A 24,147-nucleotide genomic window follows, 5' to 3' on the forward strand; every position below is an offset into this window, starting at 1 on the left:
CAGTCTCGCTTGCCCCCTCCTCAAATCACCACATTCTGCTGAAGCCCCCAGAAGGGTCCCCATACAACCTGGTCCCGTAACACCAGCCCCAAGAACGTTCCGTAAGACAGAGAGTAGGCTAGATGTGAAGATAGGGACGGCGAACTGTCAGCAATGTCCCCAGCACAACCAGGACATATACAGCAATGACACCACAGAGGATTTCTTAAATAACTCATGCTTTTGACAATTCACAATTATTTATTTATGTAGGAGTCATAAAATACTTTTATAATATACATAAGAAAACCCACATTTAAATGAGTAAGAAATATAATGGCAAGTGATAGAATTTAGTGTTTATAAATGAAACCATCAATAACTGACAGTCAGAGGAGAAACACAGACTATTTAAAAACTGCAGCCATGCATTGTAATATTTTTAAATTGCAAGAAGGCATTGGGCTTTAAAGGGAATGCATAGCTTTATATATTTTTCAGTGATCTCAAAACAGATTTGTAAAGTGTCTTAGATTAACATGAAAGGAAAACGAGACAAGAACTCTGGGAAGCAAAGGAGTAGTCACAGCAGCTTGGTAGAAATTCTTATGTATGTGTTCTTCAATTTACATTTGCTCTTGTTATAAGAGAAAAGGCTGAACATGTTAATGAGGATCCTAAACTACATGAAAAATAGCTGTTTAATAAAGCCTGAACACTGACAATCTGCCCCACACTGCACACAGAGTCGGAGTGAATGTGAGCTGTGTAATTCTTAATGCTTCTGGTACAATATTTAGCCCCAATGTCACTGTGTCACTGTCCACATCTCTTCAGAAAGCAGCTTTGAGTTCCTATTAGATTAGTAAGCATCTGTTGTCTCTTCTCAGCTCCTTACTAAACACATTCCTGTAAACCCTCTGAGATTACATTCAGTACCCTGGTCATATCATGAGCCAGGAATGGCCACAACCTTTTTAAAAAACCACCGAGGCTGGAGAGGGACTCATCAAACTACATGTTTCTGTTTACGACCTACAGGGGACCTTAAAACCCACAGCTCCCAAATACAATTCAGAACTTGATTATAATATATACTCTTTGTCATGAATAAATGGCTAGCGAGGTTTCTATAAAATGAAACTCTTAACGTATTAAACATGAATATCAATTCTCTTGACTATTTTAAGTATTTGACAGTTAAACATGTATGTAAGACAAACTGGGTAAAGTTTTACATAGAAAAGATATAAATACTGCATAATCTGTAGTGAATATTTGCACATACCCTTTTATATTTAAAGCATAAAATACAACTTGCAAATCTGGTGCTTCTAACCATGTCTTCCTTGGACACTTTCTAACACAGCTAGCGAAGTCTCTCCACGGTCCTGAAGTTCCCTGGGTTCAGGGCTTTCTGACAGGCTTATAGCAAGCATCCGGCTGCCAGAGGCGAATGTCCACAATCACCTGGTTGAGTTTCTGCATCCAGAGATCCCGCTCTTCTTTAGTGTCTGCAGAGAGCCAGTTCCTGCGAGGGTAAACAGAAGTGAGCTTCCACCCTCCATCCCACACCCCTGGCCGTCCCCCTCCCACCTCATCCCCCAATGCCTTTGCTTGGAAAACATAATCTTTCAACAAACCAAGACTTGCTGCCTACCAGTAACTGGATATAAACTAATAGCTACGCAGGGAAGTGCTTCTCTGCACAATGGTGTACCACCGTTCTAGATTTGGTTAGTCATAAATCACACTAATTTTAGTGTTTCTGTTTTTTCTTTCTTTTTTCTTTTTTGAGATGGAATCTTGGGTCTCACAGAGTGAATTCTACACATCCCCATAGCCTTATCCAGCAACAACCCGTTGAATAGAGACTGTGTCACATTCTAATTTCCATTCCTAATCACGACCTGTTCACTGAAGACTGATGTCAAGCTTACTTTGGGCAGTCTCTTTGCTGACGTGACATAAGCTAGGGTGACCCAAGAAAAGGAAAGCTCAATTGTGAAAACATCAGATGGCCTGTAGAGTAGCTCAGTGGGGGCACTGTCTTGATTAAGAACTGATGTGGGTGATCCTGCCCCTGGGCAGGTGTTGTGGGTTCAAGAAAGCCATGAGGAGTGAGTCAGTGAGCAGTGTTCTTCTATAGCCTTGGTTTCTGCTCCTGCCTCCAGGTTCCTGCCTGAGTTCCTGCCTGACTTCCCTCAGTGACAGACTGTTATGGAAGTGAGGGCCAAATAAACCCTTTCTTTTCCCAAACTGTTTTTGGCCATGGTGTTTATACTTAGTGACAGACTTGACATCACTGACATTTCCCATATGCCTAAGAACAAAGCCAGAAATTACTTAGTTGACAGAAGTAAGCATGGTGCCAGTACATACTTGGTGACACAGAGTGTGTCCCTGCATTGGCTGACAAGAGTCTCTCGGTCGTCTTCTCTTTGTGGTCGGACAGTAATTAATTCCAGAGTGTTCCGTCTTGCACAGAATTCTCTGTTGGCTGGTTCTATCTGATGACTGATACAATTGGCCAGATTTATCCTTCCTATGGGATTCTTTAAAAATAAAATGTACAAAGTATTAGTGGAAAACAAGCAAGGTTATTTAAGTCAGTCAGGTTTAAGCAGTTTTTAAGTTTATAAACTAAAGTTTAAAAGCCATTAGCTTAAAATGTTTAACAATCAGGAAACAAATAAGCATGAAACAGACAAGCACAGAAAGTAGCTTGGCAGCCTGGGACTTCACTTGGCTTAAGTTCCGCACACGTACGTCCCTCTCTGAACAATGCTCTCAGCAAACTATTGGTGACCCTTGGATTCTCACCTGCATCAGGCTGCACATATGCTTGCTTTAAACACTGGGGAATGTTTACCAACCACCTAATAACACCAGATTCTTTTCAAACACAAAGGAACACAATCCAGAACTGCAGGCAATGGGCTGATCCGCCCCACCCGGGTTGGGCGCACGCACAGTAACATACACCTGTGCTCCCGTGGACATTTTTAGGACAACTCGCAACTGACCATCTTATGACTGTGTGTGCATATTCACACGTACATGTGTCTCCACATTAGAACATGAACCCACACACACTACACACACGTATCCATTACATCACTACAAAACAATAGAGATGAACTCATTTTAGACAATAGAAGGGTCCTCAATGCTTTTTAAATAGAATCAGCATAGGAATTAGTGGGATAGCTTTGGAAATAAAACCAGTATGTCAAAACTATCTCTTTGTAGGATTACTCGTAATAGTTATGATATGGAAACACCACAAAAGGACCATCAAAATATGAATTAGTTAAAAACGGTGGCTCTCATCCACAGGGTGGTTCTGATGAAAACAGCAAACTTTGTGCTTTGTGAAAGATGAACAAGGATCGCGTCAGAAGATAGTATGGCGGCTGATGAGTCGGGCGCAGGTCAGCTCAGAGGCCTGGAGATCCTATCCAGACACCAGCCACGCCATGCTTACCGCTGCCCAATTTACAAGTTAGGAAACGGACACAATGTAAATGCCCTTCCACTGACGGGTGATGAGAGTGTGGGACACACAGTAAGGCAAACTACTCAGCTGTACACACATGACATTCTCAGACAAGAAACATACTAAGTGAGTGCTCTAGACCCAGAGACAAACACTGTATGTTCTCTGCGCCCCCATTCGTGACTCCTAGTTCCAAGTACAGATGTGAGTACATGGCCTGGAATAAATACAGAAAGAAAAAAGTAATTTTCTGACTGCAAGGTAAGGATGGTCTTTGATCTTAAGACAAAACAGTACAAGCAATAGCCCCGGGTAATAGATCCAAGTCCCTTAACAGCAGGAAGGGAAGGGAAGTTAACCAAAGACAGTGAAATGTAATCTCTATATCAAAGACAGTGAAATGTAATCTCTATATCAAAGACAGTGAAATGTAATCTCTATATCCAAAAAAAAAAAAAAAAAAAAAAAGGATTTAAAAAGATGGTGAAGAATGGAGAAAATTGGTGCCCAGTACATGCTTGTGTCTTGAATATCTGAATATATATTAAAAAATAATAATTTTTAGAGCCTGGAGAAACGGCTCAGTGCTTAAGAGCACTTACTATTCTCTCAGAAGACCCGGATTCAGTTGCCAGAACCCACATGTGGTTCACAACCATCAGTACTCTAGTTACAGGGGGTCTAATGTCCTCTCCTGGCCTTCATGGGCACCAGGCACATATGTGGTGCAAACATACATGCAGACAGTATACTTATACACATAAAATAAAAATAAACCTTTTTTTAAAAAATTCATAGTTTTAGGGGCTGGGGATTTAGCTCAGTGGTAGAGCGCTTACCTAGGAAGCGCAAGGCCCTGGGTTTGGTCCCCAGCTCCGGAAAAAAAAAAAAGAACCAAAAAAAAAAAAAATTCATAGTTTTAATAAGTATAACATAATGCTATTTAATAACTATTAAAAACATTATAGGTAAGTCTATTGCTTTAGAAAGATATCAGAATATCTTGTCAAAGAAGAGTTAATTTTAAAAAGTGTTTTGGTTTGAAAAAGACGAATTCATAGTCTGGGGATTTAGGCAAACAGCACCATCCTTGCCTAGCTAACGTGTGTTCCAAACACAAGGCTGTGGGCTCAGAACCCAGCACTAACTGGGTGGAAGCAGGAGGGTAAGGGGATGGTTCAGAGATGCATACGTGATTACTACTATATATTCTTAGCTATGGGAGGACACACAGCCAGGACAGGGAAAGTTATTCTTCATTAATCCACACAGAAGAGAATCTAAGGAGTGGGGACAGGGGACAAACATTCATGAAGCACCACAGAAGCCCAGCAGGACTTTCCCCACTGACTAGAGTTGTGTCAATTTACCTTTCGCCTCTCATCATCTGGGTAAGTCCAGTAAGAAATACAGTTGCCAGAGAGAACACACCATCTTCGATGCCAGGCACCAAAGCCACTAACATCTTCAAATATGGTCTGGAAGTTAATGGAAACACTGATATTAGAACCATCCATCCATCTGCCCCAATCCTCCCTCCCTCTATCCACCCATTCAACTATCCACCCACCCACCCATCCATCCATCCATCCATCCATCCAACCACCATCCATCCATCCATCCAACCACCAACCATCCATCCATCCATCCATCCATCCATCCATCCAACCACCATCCATCCATCCATCCATCCAACCACCAACCATCCATCCATCCGAGACAGGGTGTCTGTCTCTGTGCAACATCCCTGGCTGTTACTGGAACTTGTAAATCAGGTTGGCCTGGCCTTGAACTCAGAGACCCTCATACCTCTGCCTCCCAAACGATGGGATTAGATTGTGCCCCACCTGGCTAACATTAGAAACTTAAGAACATGTTTCCATACGCTATTATATTTTTATGTAAAAATCTATTTGCATGATTTTATCGTGTCTTCCAGCTTAGTAGTAAAAGTTCGCTTGTCCCTATCAGAAATGCACTGAAGACTATCTAGATCGAGCTGGCCACATGCCTTTAACTGGTAGGCAGAGGCAGGTGACAAGGTCAGCCTGAGCTACATAGAGAGGTGGAGGATGGCTAGAGTGGATAAGAGAGACCCTGTCTAAAAACAAACGAGTCAGAGCAATATCAAATCCAGACAGCCAACACTTATGCTTCATAAAACAATGCCAGCATTTTTGGAAACTGGCATTTTTCACAATACAATGTTGCAAGAAACCCACCACTTCTGTTTCAAGTGTAAGAGAAAGAAGGTTTAATCCTCTGCAGGAGCGATCTGAGCATGCTCCTGCCTTCTTTCTCACTACCCCTGTGAAGGGGTTGTTTGACCCCAAAGTGACAAGACCCACATGTTGAGGACCCCTGCTTTAAGAAAACAGAAAAAAGGGTAACAAAGAACAGGAGGTAATGGCACTCACAAGAAAACCTTTCTCCTCAACAGTTGAAGTCACTTGACAGCTTATCTTTAAGCAGATGTGACCTTCCAATGGAGACAAAAAAGGTACCTGTGAGTAAAAGTAGAGAATTATGTGTAAAATCATTTCTAAGTGTGTTCTTGATAAATAATGAACAGAGAATAAATACTATACCCTGAAAAAAAAAATTCAGCTACAGCTGAAGAATAAAAGATCCACAGTTCCTTAGCAACAGATAACTCTAAAGTATACTTACAACGACACTATTGTTTAAGTCTACTCCTGGTAGGAAGGAGTCTGGAGAGCAGGCTGCCTACACTCCACAGTGCAGCATTGCTCAGCAGTACAGAAACAGAAAGCAAAGGCAGGCCTTACTCTAAATGAAACTGCAAGTCATCAAATAGTCAAAAAGAGCACCCAGGTGAACTGGCCTTCCCAGTGCAGGAGCGAATTCAAAGCTTAAATAATCAAAACAGCAGGACAGAATAGGGACAGACAGAGGAAATAGAGCAGAACTGAGAGCCAGGAAAGAGCTGGAGATGTGGCAGTGGGAGAGGACCTGTGTAGCATGCACTAGGCCCTCATTCAATCTATAGAACGGAAAGACAGAGACCAAAAAAAGCCGAATACCCAATTATTTGTGGGTTTTTTGCCAATTAATTTTTGAACGCTGTGCTAAGACTACTCTAGAAATAGAGCCGTCTTGAACAAATAGTATTGAGAAACTGGAAATTCACATGCAAAAGAGTAAGGCCGGTGCCTTCGTCAGGCTCCCACTGCTGTGCTCAAACACTGACCAAAAGCATCTTAGAGAGGAAAGGACATATTTCGTCCTTTATTTCCAGTCAGTCTGTCACTGAGGAAAGTCAGGATAGGAAACTGGAGGCAGGAAGTGAAGCAGAAGCCATGGGGGAGTGAGTGCTGTTCACTAGTTTGTTCCCTATGGTTTTCACGCCCTGTCTTGTGCAACCCAGGATCATCTGCCTAGTAGTGCCCCTGCCCATAGTAAGCTGGGCCCTCCCATATCAAAGAAGATGCCCTGTTGGCTTGCTCAAGGCAATCTGGTGGAAGTACTTTCTCAATGAAGGTTTCCTAATCTCAAAAACTAGTTTATGTCAAGTTGACAGAAAAACTAAGCAGACAAGTTAGACTTCAACCTCACACCATACTAGAAGAATAGAATAACCTAGAATAGATAATGACTTAAATGAAAGCTAAATCAGAAAAATATCTTTAGAAGAAAACACAGAAGTAAAATTTCATGATCAATGACTTGTCAGATATGATATAAAAATCACAAGTAACATAAGAATAAAATAGGCTTCATCAAAATTAAAATCCTTTTAGAACAGGGATTCGTCAAAAATTAACAGCAAATTACAGATACCTACAGCTGCTGCTCAAAATGCAGAGAATAAAAGGCTGCTGAGTCAGGGGTAGTGATGTGGGATGTGCTGACTCAGGGCTAGGTGGCGTGGTCACTGCATCCTTGCATACACAGTACCTGTGATTACCTTTACAGAACATGTGTGAGATTAGGCCTGTCAACATTCTGTCGTGGAAGGGGAAGGTGCTCATAGGGCCTCACCCATTCCCGAGGATTTCTTGGCAGATAACAATTGATGGGTAAAGGAGAGACATTTTCTTCAGTGGTGTAGCCATAAGGGTTCTTACATTCCTGAAGTAAATGTGATCAAAATACATCATATGCATGTATGTGTGACAGGGAATATGAGGAACTGGGGATAGCCACCGGAGGGTCCCAAACACCAGGGAAATGCAAGGTTCCTGGGACACAACGGGGATGACTTTAGCTGAAATACACAGAAGAGACCTCCTCCACAGATAGGCACGTCCCGACCACAGATAGGCACGTCCTGACCCCATCCCTCACCCCCAGTGAAGGGATGGGGACACCACCTATCTCAAAGTTTTTAATCCAGAAATGTTACTGTCCAAAGGAAGAACAGGGACAAAAAATGGAACAGAGACTGAAGGAAGGGCCAACAAAGGACTGCCCCACCTGGGGGTCCATCCTGTCTGCAGACACCAAACCCTACAATCTTGCAGTGGACAGGAGGCGCTTGCTGACAGGAACCTACTGTGGCAGTTCCTGAGGAAGTCCAGCCAGCAACTGACCAGTGCAGATGTGGATGCTTGGAGCCAACCATCAGAAGGATCTCAGGGAACCTGGTCGGGGAGCTGGCAGAAGGACTGGAGAGCGGAGGAGGAAGAAGGCAACTCCACTGGAAGAACAACATAGACTGGCCTGACCGCCAACCCAGGAGTGAGCCTGCAGGGAACCATGGCTCCAGATACCTATGTAGCATAGTAGATATACTAATATATGTTGCTATGTTAAACCAATTATAACAATTACAGCCAACAGCAGGCACAAGTTTAATCAAGCAGTGGGAAGTGAGGACGGTTAAGATAGATAGATCATCCTCAGATACAGAGCAAGTTCAAGGCCAAGCTGGTTACAGAAGGCTTTTTCTCAAAAAACAAAACAAAACAAACAAATAAACAAAGAAACAAACAAAATAGAAAAAAAACCCAGGGCTACTAAGCTGGCCCAATGGTAAGAGTGCTTGATACAATCTGATGACCTGAGTGTTGTCCCCAGGGCCCACAGTGTCCTCTGACTTTTAGAAAAATTAAAAAAAAAAAAAAGACTACCATGACACTGTAATCACATTTCAGCATGAGACAAAGTTGTATTTGCGCTATTTACGATAACTAAGAAGCAGAAACAACATAAATCACAACCAAACAATTAAATACATTGAATGATTAGAGCTGGAGAGATGGCTCAGTGGTTAAGAGCACTGCCTGCTCTTCCAGAGGTCCTGAGTTCAATTCCCAGCAACCACATGGTGGCTTTCAACCATCTCTAATGAGACCTGGTACCCTCTTCTTGTGTGTCTGAAGACAGCAACAGTGTACTTATATATAATAAATAAATAGATCTTTAAAAAAAGACATCAAACCTGTTTCCTGGTGTTCGGCCTAAGATAAAGTGAACACATCAAACCACCAAGAAGGCGATAGGTGGGAAGTACTGAGTTCCAGAAAGACATGGGCCACTGCTAGGGGCCGCTTTCCTCCTGTGCCAGGTGCAGGGCTGTCCTGCCTGCCAGACTTCCCCACTAGCATCGGATGAGCATGCTCGCTGCAGACAGGCGGAAACAAAAACTGAACCAAAGAACCCAAAGGTGAACCTCGATTTTAAACTCTCTGGAGCCTGAGAGGAACGGCACAGTTTGAGGTCAGCCTACACTACACAGTGAGTTCAAGAGCAGCTGAGGTTACTTACTGGGTGTGTGGGCCGCACCTTTAACCTCAGCACTCAGGAGCCAGAGGAAGGTGGGTCTCTGAGTTTCAGGTCAGCCTGGTTTACAAAGCAAACAAACAAGCCCACCAACTAAAAAAACCAAATGAACAAAACAAGTCTTTAACACAAAGCAGACAGTGACTGTGGGTAGGAAGGCTAGAAGGGAAGGCTCAAGTTGCCTGAGGCTTGGGGCTTAGCTTACCCTGAGAACTTGTTTCTGCTTTTGGAGGGAAAGGAGCCAAGGCCTGAAAGCTGCAAGCCCTACCCAGCCCTACTCAGCCCACCTGAGGCTGAGGAAGTCCTCACAATTGACGTTTGCTTGGCTGCTCCAACTGATCCAGAAGGCCCTGTGCCATGTGCACATCAGTGAAAAGCGAGAGCGAGGTGGACACCTAATTGTCGCCCACAAGGAGTACAAGACAGTGCCAGGATGACCTGATGGCCCAATCTGTGAATGAACAAGCCTTGAAGAATGAAGATGAAATTCTGCAAGTTCTCTGATGAAGTTTGATAACATCTTCATAATTTATTTTTAAAGCAAGAAAAAGAGAGGTTGTCTGTGAGGTGTATTTACCCACTGTTGTGAGAGACTGAAGGTAAATGAGCTCACAGCTCGATGAGAGGGAAAGAGAGGGCCTGTCGGGTTACGCAAGGAGCACAGGCTGCACTGAAGACGGGGAAGACACAGAAAACAGCACCCCTACCAAGCGGCTCTGACAACACAGACTGAGGAAAGGCGCCTGAGGCAGGGGTGGGGCCCTAGTCCTGTCATTCCAGCATTCAGGAGGCTGAGGGAGAGGACCACAACAAATTTGTGGTTGGTTTGGACTACACGAAGAGACCTCAAAAAAAAAAAAAAAAAAAAAAAAAAAAAAAAAAAAAAGAAAGAGAGAGAGAAAAAAGAAAATCAAATCTATAACAACAGAGATCAGATAAATGGAACAATTCATCAGAAAGTTTAATATATACTGCAAAAATTGGCGAAAATGGTGAGGAGTGCCCCACTGTGAATGAGTCCCTCAATTTGAATCTCAGGACCCCCAAAACAACACACTCTATCTATCTCGAAAAAAATAAAAATAACAAAAAATCTAAAACTGAAACTGCATTATTCCTACTAATTAAGTTTAGGAGGTTGCTATTTTCTTCCAAATTAAAGCATTTAAAAACTTGAAAAAGGGTCAGGCAGGGTTGGCACCTGCCTTTGATCCCAGCACTTGGGAGGCAGAGGCAGGAGGATCTCTGTCCAGGGCAGTCAGGGCTACACACAGAAACCCTGTCATGAAGAAAGAAAACAAGAAACCAAAACCAAAACATGTCACCCCTTCCTGACTAACACACAGGATAAAAGGCTCCTGCGCTCTGTTCTGCGTGAGTCTTCCTAAGACATCTATCCACACCTCACTGGTCACTATTACAGATGCGAACTGCAGCCTCCGTGCAGAAGAATAGAGGAGGCATTCATCACACCCTGGCAGGTTAGCATAACAAAGGGAGGAAATTACACAGACAAAAGGCAGAAACTGGATTTCTTTACAGGTAAGAATGCCTAACTGGCCAGTCTTGGCCTATGGCTGAGACTCCAGCACTTGGGAGGCAGAGGCAGGTGGAGCACTGTGAGTTCAAGACAAGTTCCAGGCAAGCCACGTCTACAGAGAATTCTCGGCCAGCCAGAGCTGCACAGTAAGAACCTGCCGAGGGGAAAGTGCTGATCACTCTGGTCCTAACTCCAAAACCCGTGCTCTATAGCTGTCTTTTCATGGCTGCTTTCCCTGAAAATCTCCTAAGCGACATTTCCATTCCCTAAAGAAAACCTCCACACACACCTTGATGGTTCTGTCAAGGCAGTTGGACTTTGAAATGTTCTTCCCACTAACCACGAAGCTGAGTATTCTGGATGTCACACTGACAGAAATCGACGAGATTAGGTTCCAGGTTCAGCTTTTCACTTAGATCTCAGCTCGAATAACGTGGAACCCTCCTACTTGGGGTTCTAGGGCAGCTAACTCCCTCCTCCTTCTGGCCTCTGCAGGAACCAAGTACATACATGGTGCATATACATACACACATGCAGCCAAAACACCCATACACAAAAGAACAATCTTAAAACGGCATGCCAACAGCTCTTTCAGTATATCGGATGTCAAATATAGAACACTTTTAGCCTTAACATAGCTATTAATTTCCTACTTAATTAGTACTGATAAAAAATAAATATTAAAGTGAATATAGATTTTAAAAATTCATAAAATGTGGGCTGGGAGTGTAGCTCAGCTGGTAGAGCTGTTCGCTCTCTACCGTGCATCAAGCCCAGAATCTGATCTCCAGCATCCAAGATTCAGCCATGAAGAGCAATGGCTGTGAGCAGAGCACTCGCAAGGTAAAGTGGACCCCAAGTTGAAGGCACCTGTGCTTACAGAGTAAGTCTGGAGCCAGCCAAGAATAAATGAAACCACCTTAAAAAAAAGAAAGATCATAAAATGGAAAAAATAATCAGAAAATTCCAAAGCAATGAAAAATTATCAAGGAATTAAAAAAAAAAAAAAAAAAAACCACAATGTTGAAGAACTGTGGCAGTAGAGAAAAAGATGCCCATACCCAGGAGCCCAAGGAACAGCTTTTTTCTCTACACCCATTGTTAATTATTCAAGAACACTAAAGATATACAAGAGTGTTTAGTGACACAAACACACATACAAATCAAGGAGTGGTTAGTTACTGCTTTTTACAAAAATTAGATTTTTAAAAATATTATTAAATTTAATTTATTCATTGGAACATATACTTAATCAGCAGCGTTAATTCAACAATGATTAAGAAATAACAGGCAGAAAAATGATTTCTTAAGCATATTGATTTTAAGTAAAGAAAATAAAGTAAAGCAACCTTTTCCTGGAACAAATAGCCCAGTAGCTCCTGCTCTCTTACATCAAAATTTATCTAAAATAAACAAAAAAGAAAAAAAAAAGAAAAAAGACCCAGAATCACTCACTGTAACAGCAAGTTACGATTTTAGATTTAGCATGTTAAAATACATTTTTTTGTGTTAATAGCGGTCAAAAATTTAAACACAGTCAGCACTTTTGTCTAGCAACCAAAATAACCCCCCCCCCCCCCCAGTTTAAAGTTAGGCTGGCTTATATTGATCCAATATTTCCTATGAGAAATACTTCCTAGAGAGACGCAGCGACTCTGCTCACATTCAGAAGTGAGCTGCCAGCTTCAGGCTGAGTATGCGCACAGCACTGTGCTCACCTTGCAGCGGGGATGACGGAGAAACAGAAGCCTCAGCTTCACCTCTCTGCCCTGACTGCAGAATTCTCTAATACTAACACCAAATGCCAAAGACTACAAGCTCTAACCATGTGTGGGAGATTTTTACACGCCAGTCAGTAGGAATGTTAGCAATGATTTCTAGAGATGGAGAAGAGAAACAGGAAGAGGGACAGAATGGGGGGGGGGGGCTTAAGGCCAAGCCAAGTACTAAGTGCAATCAAGTTAGGTTTGATAACTATGGTATCATGTTGGTAGTCCCAGCAATTTAGCAGTAGACCAGGAGGTCAGGAGTTCTAGGTCAGCCTTAGCCACACATTAATAATACTGAGGGTACTCTGAGGTATGTGAGACCTCAACTCAAAAAAGAAAAAGAAAAGAAAAACCAGGAAAAAACAACCCACAATTAGTTAGAAGGAGTAAATTCTAGTATTAACATCACGGTGGGAGGATTATAGTTCATAACAATGATACATTTTAGGAAAAACTAAAACAGGTCCTGTTTTGTAAAATGTTAAAAAAATGAAGAGACACAAACTCTAATTATCCTAACTGAATCAGTTCATACTGTGTACACATGTTAAAATAATTATGCAAATTACTACATGCCAATACAAACTTACAAATTTTTAAATTAATATGTAAAACCTATATTTAAAAAAACAACACTGGGGCTGGAGAGATGGCTCAGTGGTTAAGAGCACTGACTGCTCTTCTGGAGGAGCTGAGTTCAATTCTCAGCAACCACATGGTGGCTCACAACCATCTGTAATGGGATCTGATGCCCTCTTCTGGTGTGTTTGAAGACAGCTATAGTGTACTTTTATATAATAAATAAATAAAAAAATTTAAAAATAAAACAAAACAAAAAACAACAGTGTATTACCTGTGAGGAGTCGACGTAAGTTCCTCCAGTTCTCTCATACCCTACCAAGGTCTATTTAAATAAATGCTTATTTATTTCACACTAAGGAAAAAACACTCCATAGCAATAAAATAGAGATCTGAAATTTGAAGCATTGAATTTGGGAAGGAATATAGAAGGAAATTTCTAAAAAGATGTGGTTAGTACATGCCTACAATCCCAGTACTGAGAGGCTGAGACAGGAGGGCCAAGACGTATTGAATTGTTTTAAACATATAAACAGCATCTAACTGTAAGACAACACTGAACTTGCACAGAAAGCAATATAAGCCTGAAGCTCGTACTCACTATAGTATTAAAATAGCACCCCTAACAGATCTTCACTCATGTGTACCCCTATCTTCTAAAATGTACAATTCGAAGGTTTTAAATACTTGAAAGCACCCTGGAATGTCTGTCTATAGGTTAATGTTTTTCAGTGTAACACAATCATAAGCACAGTTGAGTTACCTTGTCCAAAGCAAACTTAGTGTCTCCAACAGAAGATAACGATAGTGTGTGAGATCCAACTAGGGTAAAGTTGCTGGTGCGCACAGCACTGAGACCTCCTGGACTGGCCATAACTGTAGAGAAACAGGGAGCAAGTTTAGCTCAGACTGGCTTTCCTAAGTGCGGTGGTTCAAATGGGAATGGCCCCACCACAGGCTCGTATATTTGGATGCTCAGTCCTCCATTGGTAAACCATTTAGGAAGAATTAGGAGGAGGCAGGACCTCATTGGAGATGTGTCACTAGGAGTGGGGTTTGAGGTTTCAAAAGTCCATGCCAATCCAGTCTCCCTCCTCTCCTCCCCCATGTGATCCAATGTGGGTCAGAGTGTAAGGCACTGAGCTTTTGCCTGTCTGGTCCCTGCCATGACGGTCATGGATTCATCCTCTGAAACGTAAGCAAGTCGGTAAGTAAATGCTTCCTCTCCTAAGAGTTGCTTCAGTCTCGGTGTCTCTTCACAGCAACAGGACAGTGGCTAAGACACTAAATAATTCCTCTAGCCCTCCACGTGAATGAAACCAAACTGCCACAGAGAATCTGCCCCATTGTCTTTTATTTTTCCCCATTCTTTCTCATTTACTTCTGTCTTTTGAGACAGGGATCCATCCCTTCACGCAGGTGGGCCTAGAACTCACCGTAGCCTAGAATAGCCTTGAAAGGACAGCAATCCTCTTGCTTCAAGTATCTCAACCACAACTAGGAGACACCATGCCCAGTGGTTTTCTGGATTACTCTCTGTGTGTGTGTGTGTGTGTGTGTGTGTGTGTGTGTGTGTGTGTGTGTGTGTGTGTAAACCAAGCAAAGAAAATCAAAAAGACACGTGTGTACGAGTGAATGGATAAATACATTTATAAACGTGTGCAACTGCTAAATTTAATTACTCAAAAGCTTCAAATAGTTTAGGCCCACTCACCTGAAGCATGAAGGCTGCTTTTCTAACAAAGAAAGGAAAAAGAAGATACATTAATTATTTCTTTTACTTAGGTTTAAATGTTAAGTGTGAAATTTTAACATTACAAGGACTATATTTGAGAAAATATTTCTTCTCATATAAGTATCAACAACTAAAATATTTTAACTTATTTTGAGAAAGCCTTACTATGTAGTCCAGAGTGGACTTCACCTTGTAAACCCCCTGCTTCTACTTCTCAAGCAGAGGGACGCATTAGTGGATGTTAAGAACTTCTATAATAGTCAAGGGCTAAAGCTGGTCAGTCAATGTGTAATTTCATTCAAAAAATGTAGATTTATCAAAGGATTCAACTTTTAGAAAAATTCTACTTACTGAAGTTATAGATGTGAGGAGTCTCTTTGGAGTAATAGCCTAGAAAACAAGAGAACTTAGCAAACTTTCTACTAAATATTGCAATTCAGAGCTTAAAACGAAAGTTCTCACACAGGAAATAACTGTTGAATAGAAACAGACCATACTTAATTACTTTATCAAGGCTTTTCAAATTACTGCTATCCTATTTTAAAGTAGAGTCAAAGAATGTCTTTTTAAAGTGTTCTTCCTTTCCACCCAACACAAAGTTATACTACAGAAACATTTGAAAACTGGACAGCTGGGCATGACGGTGCACTGCTTTAATCCCAGCCCTCAGAGGCAGAGGCAGCAGATCTCTGAGTTCAAGGCTAAATGGTCTACAAAGTTAGTTCGAGGACAGGCAGGGATACACAGAGAAAATGTCTTGAAAAACCAAGTAGAAAGAAAGAAAAAAGAAAGAAAGAAAGAAGGAAAGAAAGAAAGGAAGGAAGGGAGGGAGGGAGGGAAGGAAAGGAAGGAAGGGAGGAAGAAAGAAAGAAAGAAAGAAATTAAGACAGAAGGAGGGAGGGTGGGAGAAAAAAAACAAAATAAGAAACTGAACTTTGGAAGCCATTTGCTACTTCTCTGAAGGGGGAAGGGGTAGTGTCTGCCTGCCAAGCAGTTAAGGCCGTTCAAGACCTGCAGGGGCAGGGGACATGGGACGATAAGAGGTGCACTTGAGGCTCAAGTCGGGGGGCTAAAGATTCTGTTGACTTTGACGGAAGGAACAGGGAGGCCTGAGGGTGAGAACAGAAGTCTTCTATGTATATCTCAGTCGTTGGTTGTTAGCTTGTGGCTTTGTTTCCCACAGCACTGAGGTAAAAGAGGGCTAAGAAAAATAAACCTGAGGCTGCCAGAGCCTCCCACATCTGTCTCTTGAATATTCCCCTGCCTTTCCTATAATCATCTGAATATTCCCCTGCCTTTCCTATAATCATCTGAATATTCCCCTGCCTTTCCTATAATCATCTGAATATTCCCCTGCCTTTCCTATAATCATCTGAATATTCCCCTGCCTTTCCTATAATCATCTGAATATTCCCCTGCCTGCCTTTCCTATAATCATCTGAATATTCCCTGCCTTTCCTACAATCATCTGAATATTCCCTGCCTTTCCTATAATCATCTGAATATTCCCTGCCTTTCCTACAATCATCTGAATATTCCCCTGCCTTTCCTACAATCATCTGAATATTCCCCTGCCTTTCCTATAATCATCTGAATATTCCCTGCCTTTCCTATAATCATCTGAATATTCCCTGCCTTTCCTATAATCATCTGAATATTCCCCTGCCTTTCCTATAATCATCTGAATATCCCCTGCCTTTCCTATAATCATCTGAATATTCCCTGCCTTTCCTATAATCATCTGAATATCCCCTGCCTTTCCTATAATCATCTGAATATTCCCCTGCCTGCCTTTCCTATAATCATCTGAATATTCCCCTGCCTTTCCTATAATCATCTGAATATTCCCCTGCCTGCCTTTCCTATAATCATCTGAATATTCCCCTGCCTTTCCTATAATCATCTGAATATTCCCTGCCTTTCCTATAATCATCTGAATATTCCCCTGCCTGCCTTTCCTATAATCATCTGAATATTCCCTGCCTTTCCTATAATCATCTGAATATTCCCCTGCCTGCCTTTCCTATAATCATCTGAATATTCCCCTGCCTTTCCTATAATCATCTGAATATTCCCTGCCTTTCCTATAATCATCTGAATATCCCCTGCCTTTCCTATAATCATCTGAATATCCCCTGCCTTTCCTATAATCATCTGAATATTCCCTGCCTTTCCTACAATCATCTGAATATTCCCTGCCTTTCCTACAATCATCTGAATATTCCCCTGCCTTTCCTATAATCATCTGAATATTCCCCTGCCTGCCTTTCCTATAATCATCTGAATATTCCCTGCCTTTCCTATAATCATCTGAATATTCCCCTGCCTGCCTTTCCTATAATCATCTGAATATTCCCTGCCTTTCCTATAATCACCTGAATATTCCCCTGCCTTTCCTATAATCATCTGAATATTCCCCTGCCTTTCCTATAATCATCTGAATATCCCCTGCCTTTCCTATAATCATCTGAATATCCCCTGCCTTTCCTATAATCATCTGAATATCCCCTGCCTTTCCTATAATCATCTGAATATCCCCTGCCTTTCCTATAATCATCTGAATATTCCCTGCCTTTCCTATAATCATCTGAATATTCCCCTGCCTGCCTTTCCTATAATCATCTGAATATTCCCTGCCTTTCCTATAATCACCTGAATATTCCCCTGCCTTTCCTATAATCATCTGAATATTCCCCTGCCTGCCTTTCCTATAATCATCTGAATATTCCCTGCCTTTCCTATAATCATCTGAATATTCCCTGCCTTTCCTACAATCATCTGAATATTCCCTGCCTTTCCTACAATCATCTGAATATTCCCCTGCCTTTCCTATAATCATCTGAATATTCCCCTGCCTGCCTTTCCTATAATCATCTGAATATTCCCTGCCTTTCCTATAATCATCTGAATATTCCCTGCCTTTCCTATAATCATCTGAATATTCCCCTGCCTGCCTTTCCTATAATCATCTGAATATTCCCTGCCTTTCCTATAATCATCTGAATATTCCCCTGCCTGCCTTTCCTATAATCATCTGAATATTCCCTGCCTTTCCTATAATCATCTGAATATTCCCCTGCCTGCCTTTCCTATAATCATCTGAATATTCCCCTGCCTTTCCTATAATCATCTGAATATTCCCTGCCTTTCCTATAATCATCTGAATATCCCCTGCCTTTCCTATAATCATCTGAATATCCCCTGCCTTTCCTATAATCATCTGAATATTCCCTGCCTTTCCTACAATCATCTGAATATTCCCTGCCTTTCCTACAATCATCTGAATATTCCCCTGCCTTTCCTATAATCATCTGAATATTCCCCTGCCTGCCTTTCCTATAATCATCTGAATATTCCCTGCCTTTCCTATAATCATCTGAATATTCCCCTGCCTGCCTTTCCTATAATCATCTGAATATTCCCTGCCTTTCCTATAATCACCTGAATATTCCCCTGCCTTTCCTATAATCATCTGAATATTCCCCTGCCTTTCCTATAATCATCTGAATATCCCCTGCCTTTCCTATAATCATCTGAATATCCCCTGCCTTTCCTATAATCATCTGAATATCCCCTGCCTTTCCTATAATCATCTGAATATCCCCTGCCTTTCCTATAATCATCTGAATATTCCCTGCCTTTCCTATAATCATCTGAATATTCCCCTGCCTGCCTTTCCTATAATCATCTGAATATTCCCTGCCTTTCCTATAATCACCTGAATATTCCCCTGCCTTTCCTATAATCATCTGAATATTCCCCTGCCTGCCTTTCCTATAATCATCTGAATATTCCCTGCCTTTCCTATAATCATCTGAATATTCCCTGCCTTTCCTACAATCATCTGAATATTCCCTGCCTTTCCTACAATCATCTGAATATTCCCCTGCCTTTCCTATAATCATCTGAATATTCCCCTGCCTGCCTTTCCTATAATCATCTGAATATTCCCTGCCTTTCCTATAATCATCTGAATATTCCCTGCCTTTCCTATAATCATCTGAATATTCCCCTGCCTTTCCTATAATCATCTGAATATCCCCTGCCTTTCCTATAATCATCTGAATATCCCCTGCCTGCCTTTCCTATAATCATCTGAATATCCCCTGCCTTTCCTATAATCATCTGAATATCCCCTGCCTTTCCTATAATCATCTGAATATCCCCTGCCTTTCCTATAATCATCTGAATATCCCCTGCCTGCCTTTCCTATAATCATCTGAATATCCCCTGCCTTTCCTATAATCATCTGAATATCCCCTGCCTGCCTTTCCTATAATCATCTGAATATCCCCTGCCTTTCCTATAATCATCTGAATATCCCCTGCCTTTCCTATAATCATCTGAATATCCCCTGCCTTTCCTATAATCATCTGAATATCCCCTGCCTGCCTTTCCTATAATCATCTGAATATCCCCTGCCTGCCTTTCCTATAATCATCTGAATATTCCCTGCCTTTCCTATAATCATCTGAATATCCCCTGCCTGCCTTTCCTATAATCATCTGAATATCCCCTGCCTGCCTTTCCTATAATCATCTGAATATCCCCTGCCTTTCCTATAATCATCTGAATATCCCCTGCCTTTCCTATAATCATCTGAATATCCCCTGCCTGCCTTTCCTATAATCATCTGAATATTCCCTGCCTTTCCTATAATCATCTGAATATCCCCTGCCTGCCTTTCCTATAATCATCTGAATATCCCCTGCCTGCCTTTCCTATAATCATCTGAATATCCCCTGCCTTTCCTATAATCATCTGAATATCCCCTGCCTTTCCTATAATCATCTGAATATCCCCTGCCTGCCTTTCCTATAATCATCTGAATATCCCCTGCCTGCCTTTCCTATAATCATCTGAATATCCCCTGCCTTTCCTATAATCATCTGAATATCCCCTGCCTTTCCTATAATCATCTGAATATCCCCTGCCTTTCCTATAATCATCTGAATATCCCCTGCCTTTCCTATAATCATCTGAATATTCCCTGCCTTTCCTATAATCACCTGAATATTCCCCTGCCTTTCCTATAATCATCTGAATATTCCCCTGCCTGCCTTTCCTATAATCATCTGAATATTCCCTGCCTTTCCTATAATCATCTGAATATTCCCTGCCTTTCCTACAATCATCTGAATATTCCCTGCCTTTCCTACAATCATCTGAATATTCCCCTGCCTTTCCTATAATCATCTGAATATTCCCCTGCCTGCCTTTCCTATAATCATCTGAATATTCCCTGCCTTTCCTATAATCATCTGAATATTCCCTGCCTTTCCTATAATCATCTGAATATTCCCCTGCCTGCCTTTCCTATAATCATCTGAATATTCCCTGCCTTTCCTATAATCATCTGAATATTCCCCTGCCTGCCTTTCCTATAATCATCTGAATATTCCCTGCCTTTCCTATAATCATCTGAATATTCCCCTGCCTGCCTTTCCTATAATCATCTGAATATTCCCCTGCCTTTCCTATAATCATCTGAATATTCCCTGCCTTTCCTATAATCATCTGAATATCCCCTGCCTTTCCTATAATCATCTGAATATCCCCTGCCTTTCCTATAATCATCTGAATATTCCCTGCCTTTCCTACAATCATCTGAATATTCCCTGCCTTTCCTACAATCATCTGAATATTCCCCTGCCTTTCCTATAATCATCTGAATATTCCCCTGCCTGCCTTTCCTATAATCATCTGAATATTCCCTGCCTTTCCTATAATCATCTGAATATTCCCCTGCCTGCCTTTCCTATAATCATCTGAATATTCCCTGCCTTTCCTATAATCACCTGAATATTCCCCTGCCTTTCCTATAATCATCTGAATATTCCCCTGCCTTTCCTATAATCATCTGAATATCCCCTGCCTTTCCTATAATCATCTGAATATCCCCTGCCTTTCCTATAATCATCTGAATATCCCCTGCCTTTCCTATAATCATCTGAATATCCCCTGCCTTTCCTATAATCATCTGAATATTCCCTGCCTTTCCTATAATCATCTGAATATTCCCCTGCCTGCCTTTCCTATAATCATCTGAATATTCCCTGCCTTTCCTATAATCACCTGAATATTCCCCTGCCTTTCCTATAATCATCTGAATATTCCCCTGCCTGCCTTTCCTATAATCATCTGAATATTCCCTGCCTTTCCTATAATCATCTGAATATTCCCTGCCTTTCCTACAATCATCTGAATATTCCCTGCCTTTCCTACAATCATCTGAATATTCCCCTGCCTTTCCTATAATCATCTGAATATTCCCCTGCCTGCCTTTCCTATAATCATCTGAATATTCCCTGCCTTTCCTATAATCATCTGAATATTCCCTGCCTTTCCTATAATCATCTGAATATTCCCCTGCCTTTCCTATAATCATCTGAATATCCCCTGCCTTTCCTATAATCATCTGAATATCCCCTGCCTGCCTTTCCTATAATCATCTGAATATCCCCTGCCTTTCCTATAATCATCTGAATATCCCCTGCCTTTCCTATAATCATCTGAATATCCCCTGCCTTTCCTATAATCATCTGAATATCCCCTGCCTGCCTTTCCTATAATCATCTGAATATCCCCTGCCTTTCCTATAATCATCTGAATATCCCCTGCCTGCCTTTCCTATAATCATCTGAATATCCCCTGCCTTTCCTATAATCATCTGAATATCCCCTGCCTTTCCTATAATCATCTGAATATCCCCTGCCTTTCCTATAATCATCTGAATATCCCCTGCCTGCCTTTCCTATAATCATCTGAATATCCCCTGCCTGCCTTTCCTATAATCATCTGAATATTCCCTGCCTTTCCTATAATCATCTGAATATCCCCTGCCTGCCTTTCCTATAATCATCTGAATATCCCCTGCCTGCCTTTCCTATAATCATCTGAATATCCCCTGCCTTTCCTATAATCATCTGAATATCCCCTGCCTTTCCTATAATCATCTGAATATTCCCCTGCCTGCCTTTCCTATAATCATCTGAATATTCCCTGCCTTTCCTATAATCATCTGAATATTCCCTGCCTTTCCTATAATCATCTGAATATTCCCCTGCCTTTCCTATAATCATCTGAATATCCCCTGCCTTTCCTATAATCATCTGAATATCCCCTGCCTGCCTTTCCTATAATCATCTGAATATCCCCTGCCTTTCCTATAATCATCTGAATATCCCCTGCCTTTCCTATAATCATCTGAATATCCCCTGCCTTTCCTATAATCATCTGAATATCCCCTGCCTGCCTTTCCTATAATCATCTGAATATCCCCTGCCTTTCCTATAATCATCTGAATATCCCCTGCCTGCCTTTCCTATAATCATCTGAATATCCCCTGCCTTTCCTATAATCATCTGAATATCCCCTGCCTTTCCTATAATCATCTGAATATCCCCTGCCTTTCCTATAATCATCTGAATATCCCCTGCCTGCCTTTCCTATAATCATCTGAATATTCCCTGCCTTTCCTATAATCATCTGAATATCCCCTGCCTGCCTTTCCTATAATCATCTGAATATCCCCTGCCTGCCTTTCCTATAATCATCTGAATATCCCCTGCCTTTCCTATAATCATCTGAATATCCCCTGCCTTTCCTATAATCATCTGAATATCCCCTGCCTGCCTTTCCTATAATCATCTGAATATCCCCTGCCTTTCCTATAATCATCTGAATATCCCCTGCCTGCCTTTCCTATAATCATCTGAATATCCCCTGCCTTTCCTATAATCATCTGAATATTCCCTGCCTTTCCTATAATCATCTGAATATCCCCTGCCTGCCTTTCCTATAATCATCTGAATATCCCCTGCCTGCCTTTCCTATAATCATCTGAATATCCCCTGCCTTTCCTATAATCATCTGAATATCCCCTGCCTGCCTTTCCTATAATCATCTGAATATCCCCTGCCTGCCTTTCCTATAATCATCTGAATATCCCCTGCCTTTCCTATAATCATCTGAATATCCCCTGCCTTTCCTATAATCATCTGAATATCCCCTGCCTTTCCTATAATCATCTGAATATCCCCTGCCTGCCTTTCCTATAATCATCTGAATATTCCCTGCCTTTCCTATAATCATCTGAATATCCCCTGCCTGCCTTTCCTATAATCATCTGAATATCCCCTGCCTGCCTTTCCTATAATCATCTGAATATCCCCTGCCTTTCCTATAATCATCTGAATATCCCCTGCCTGCCTTTCCTATAATCATCTGAATATCCCCTGCCTGCCTTTCCTATAATCATCTGAATATCCCCTGCCTTTCCTATAATCATCTGAATATCCCCTGCCTGCCTTTCCTATAATCATCTGAATATCCCCTGCCTTTCCTATAATCATCTGAATATCCCCTGCCTGCCTTTCCTATAATCATCTGAATATCCCCTGCCTTTCCTATAATCATCTGAATATTCCCTGCCTTTCCTATAATCATCTGAATATCCCCTGCCTGCCTTTCCTATAATCATCTGAATATCCCCTGCCTGCCTTTCCTATAATCATCTGAATATTCCCTGCCTTTCCTATAATCATCTGAATATCCCCTGCCTGCCTTTCCTATAATCATCTGAATATTCCCTGCCTTTCCTATAATCATCTGAATATTCCCTGCCTTTCCTATAATCATCTGAATATCCCCTGCCTGCCTTTCCTATAATCATCTGAATATCCCCTGCCTGCCTGTCCTATAATCATCTGAATATCCCCTGCCTGCCTTTCCTATAATCATCTGAATATTCCCTGCCTTTCCTATAATCATCTGAATATCCCCTGCCTGCCTTTCCTATAATCATCTGAATATCCCCTGCCTGCCTTTCCTACAATCGCCCTCCCTCCCCTCTTAGAGGCTGTTCCACTTTGTGCCAGCAGGTCGCAGGGCAGATCAGAGGAAAGCTGAGCAGCTCTTTTCAAGTGATTCTCAGAAAATAAAATCTATTTTTCATGTACTAGAAGGACCCTGCTTACACTGACCATGGTCAGTCACAGACATTTATACTCTGCCGTCACACCCACCTACAGCAGGAAACAGGGATGTCGAGCCTGTAACTGATTTAAAAACCTTACATCATCGAGACTTGGAATGAAAACTAACAATTGTACTATGGAGGGAGAGGCAGGCAGATCTCTGAGTTCAAGTCCAGCCTGGTCTACAGATCCTAGTTCCAGGACAGCCAGGGCTACCCAGAGAAACTCTCAAATAATCAATCAATCAAACAAACAAACAAGTAAAATACCCCTCCCCCCATGACTGTGGTGGTTTGAATAGGAATGGCCTCCTAGATTCGAGT

The 24,147-nt window shown here is 41.6% G+C and overlaps 1 protein-coding gene across 4 annotated transcripts in view; it reads right to left on the reverse strand.

The window, feature by feature from the left end:
* Nucleotides 1–220: 220 nt before the first annotated feature.
* The window catches only part of Anln (anillin, actin binding protein), a 63,255-nt gene continuing 39,328 nt past the window's right edge, over nucleotides 221–24,147 (reverse strand). For 2 of the 4 annotated variants that reach the window (XM_087562683.1, NM_001427480.1), the window contains exons 18-24: nucleotides 15,198–15,236; nucleotides 14,826–14,847; nucleotides 13,875–13,987; nucleotides 5,896–5,982; nucleotides 4,849–4,956; nucleotides 2,362–2,534; nucleotides 221–1,510 (exon numbers count right to left, since the gene is read on the reverse strand). In XM_087562683.1, coding sequence (XP_087418809.1) covers nucleotides 1,387–1,510; nucleotides 2,362–2,534; nucleotides 4,849–4,956; nucleotides 5,896–5,982; nucleotides 13,875–13,987; nucleotides 14,826–14,847; nucleotides 15,198–15,236 — 666 coding nt within the window. In that variant the 3' untranslated portion in view covers nucleotides 221–1,386. Of the gene's footprint in view, nucleotides 1,511–2,361; nucleotides 2,535–3,601; nucleotides 3,696–4,848; nucleotides 4,957–5,895; nucleotides 5,983–12,112; nucleotides 12,167–13,874; nucleotides 13,988–14,825; nucleotides 14,848–15,197; nucleotides 15,237–24,147 lie in introns of all 4 variants that reach the window. The other 2 variants (XM_087562684.1, XM_087562682.1) reach the window with 2 other exon arrangements.

Source organism: Rattus norvegicus, chromosome 8, assembly GCF_021556685.1.
Source record: "Rattus norvegicus strain SHRSP/BbbUtx chromosome 8, alternate assembly SHRSP_T2T, whole genome shotgun sequence".
NCBI classification, from domain to species: Eukaryota; Metazoa; Chordata; class Mammalia; order Rodentia; family Muridae; genus Rattus; species Rattus norvegicus.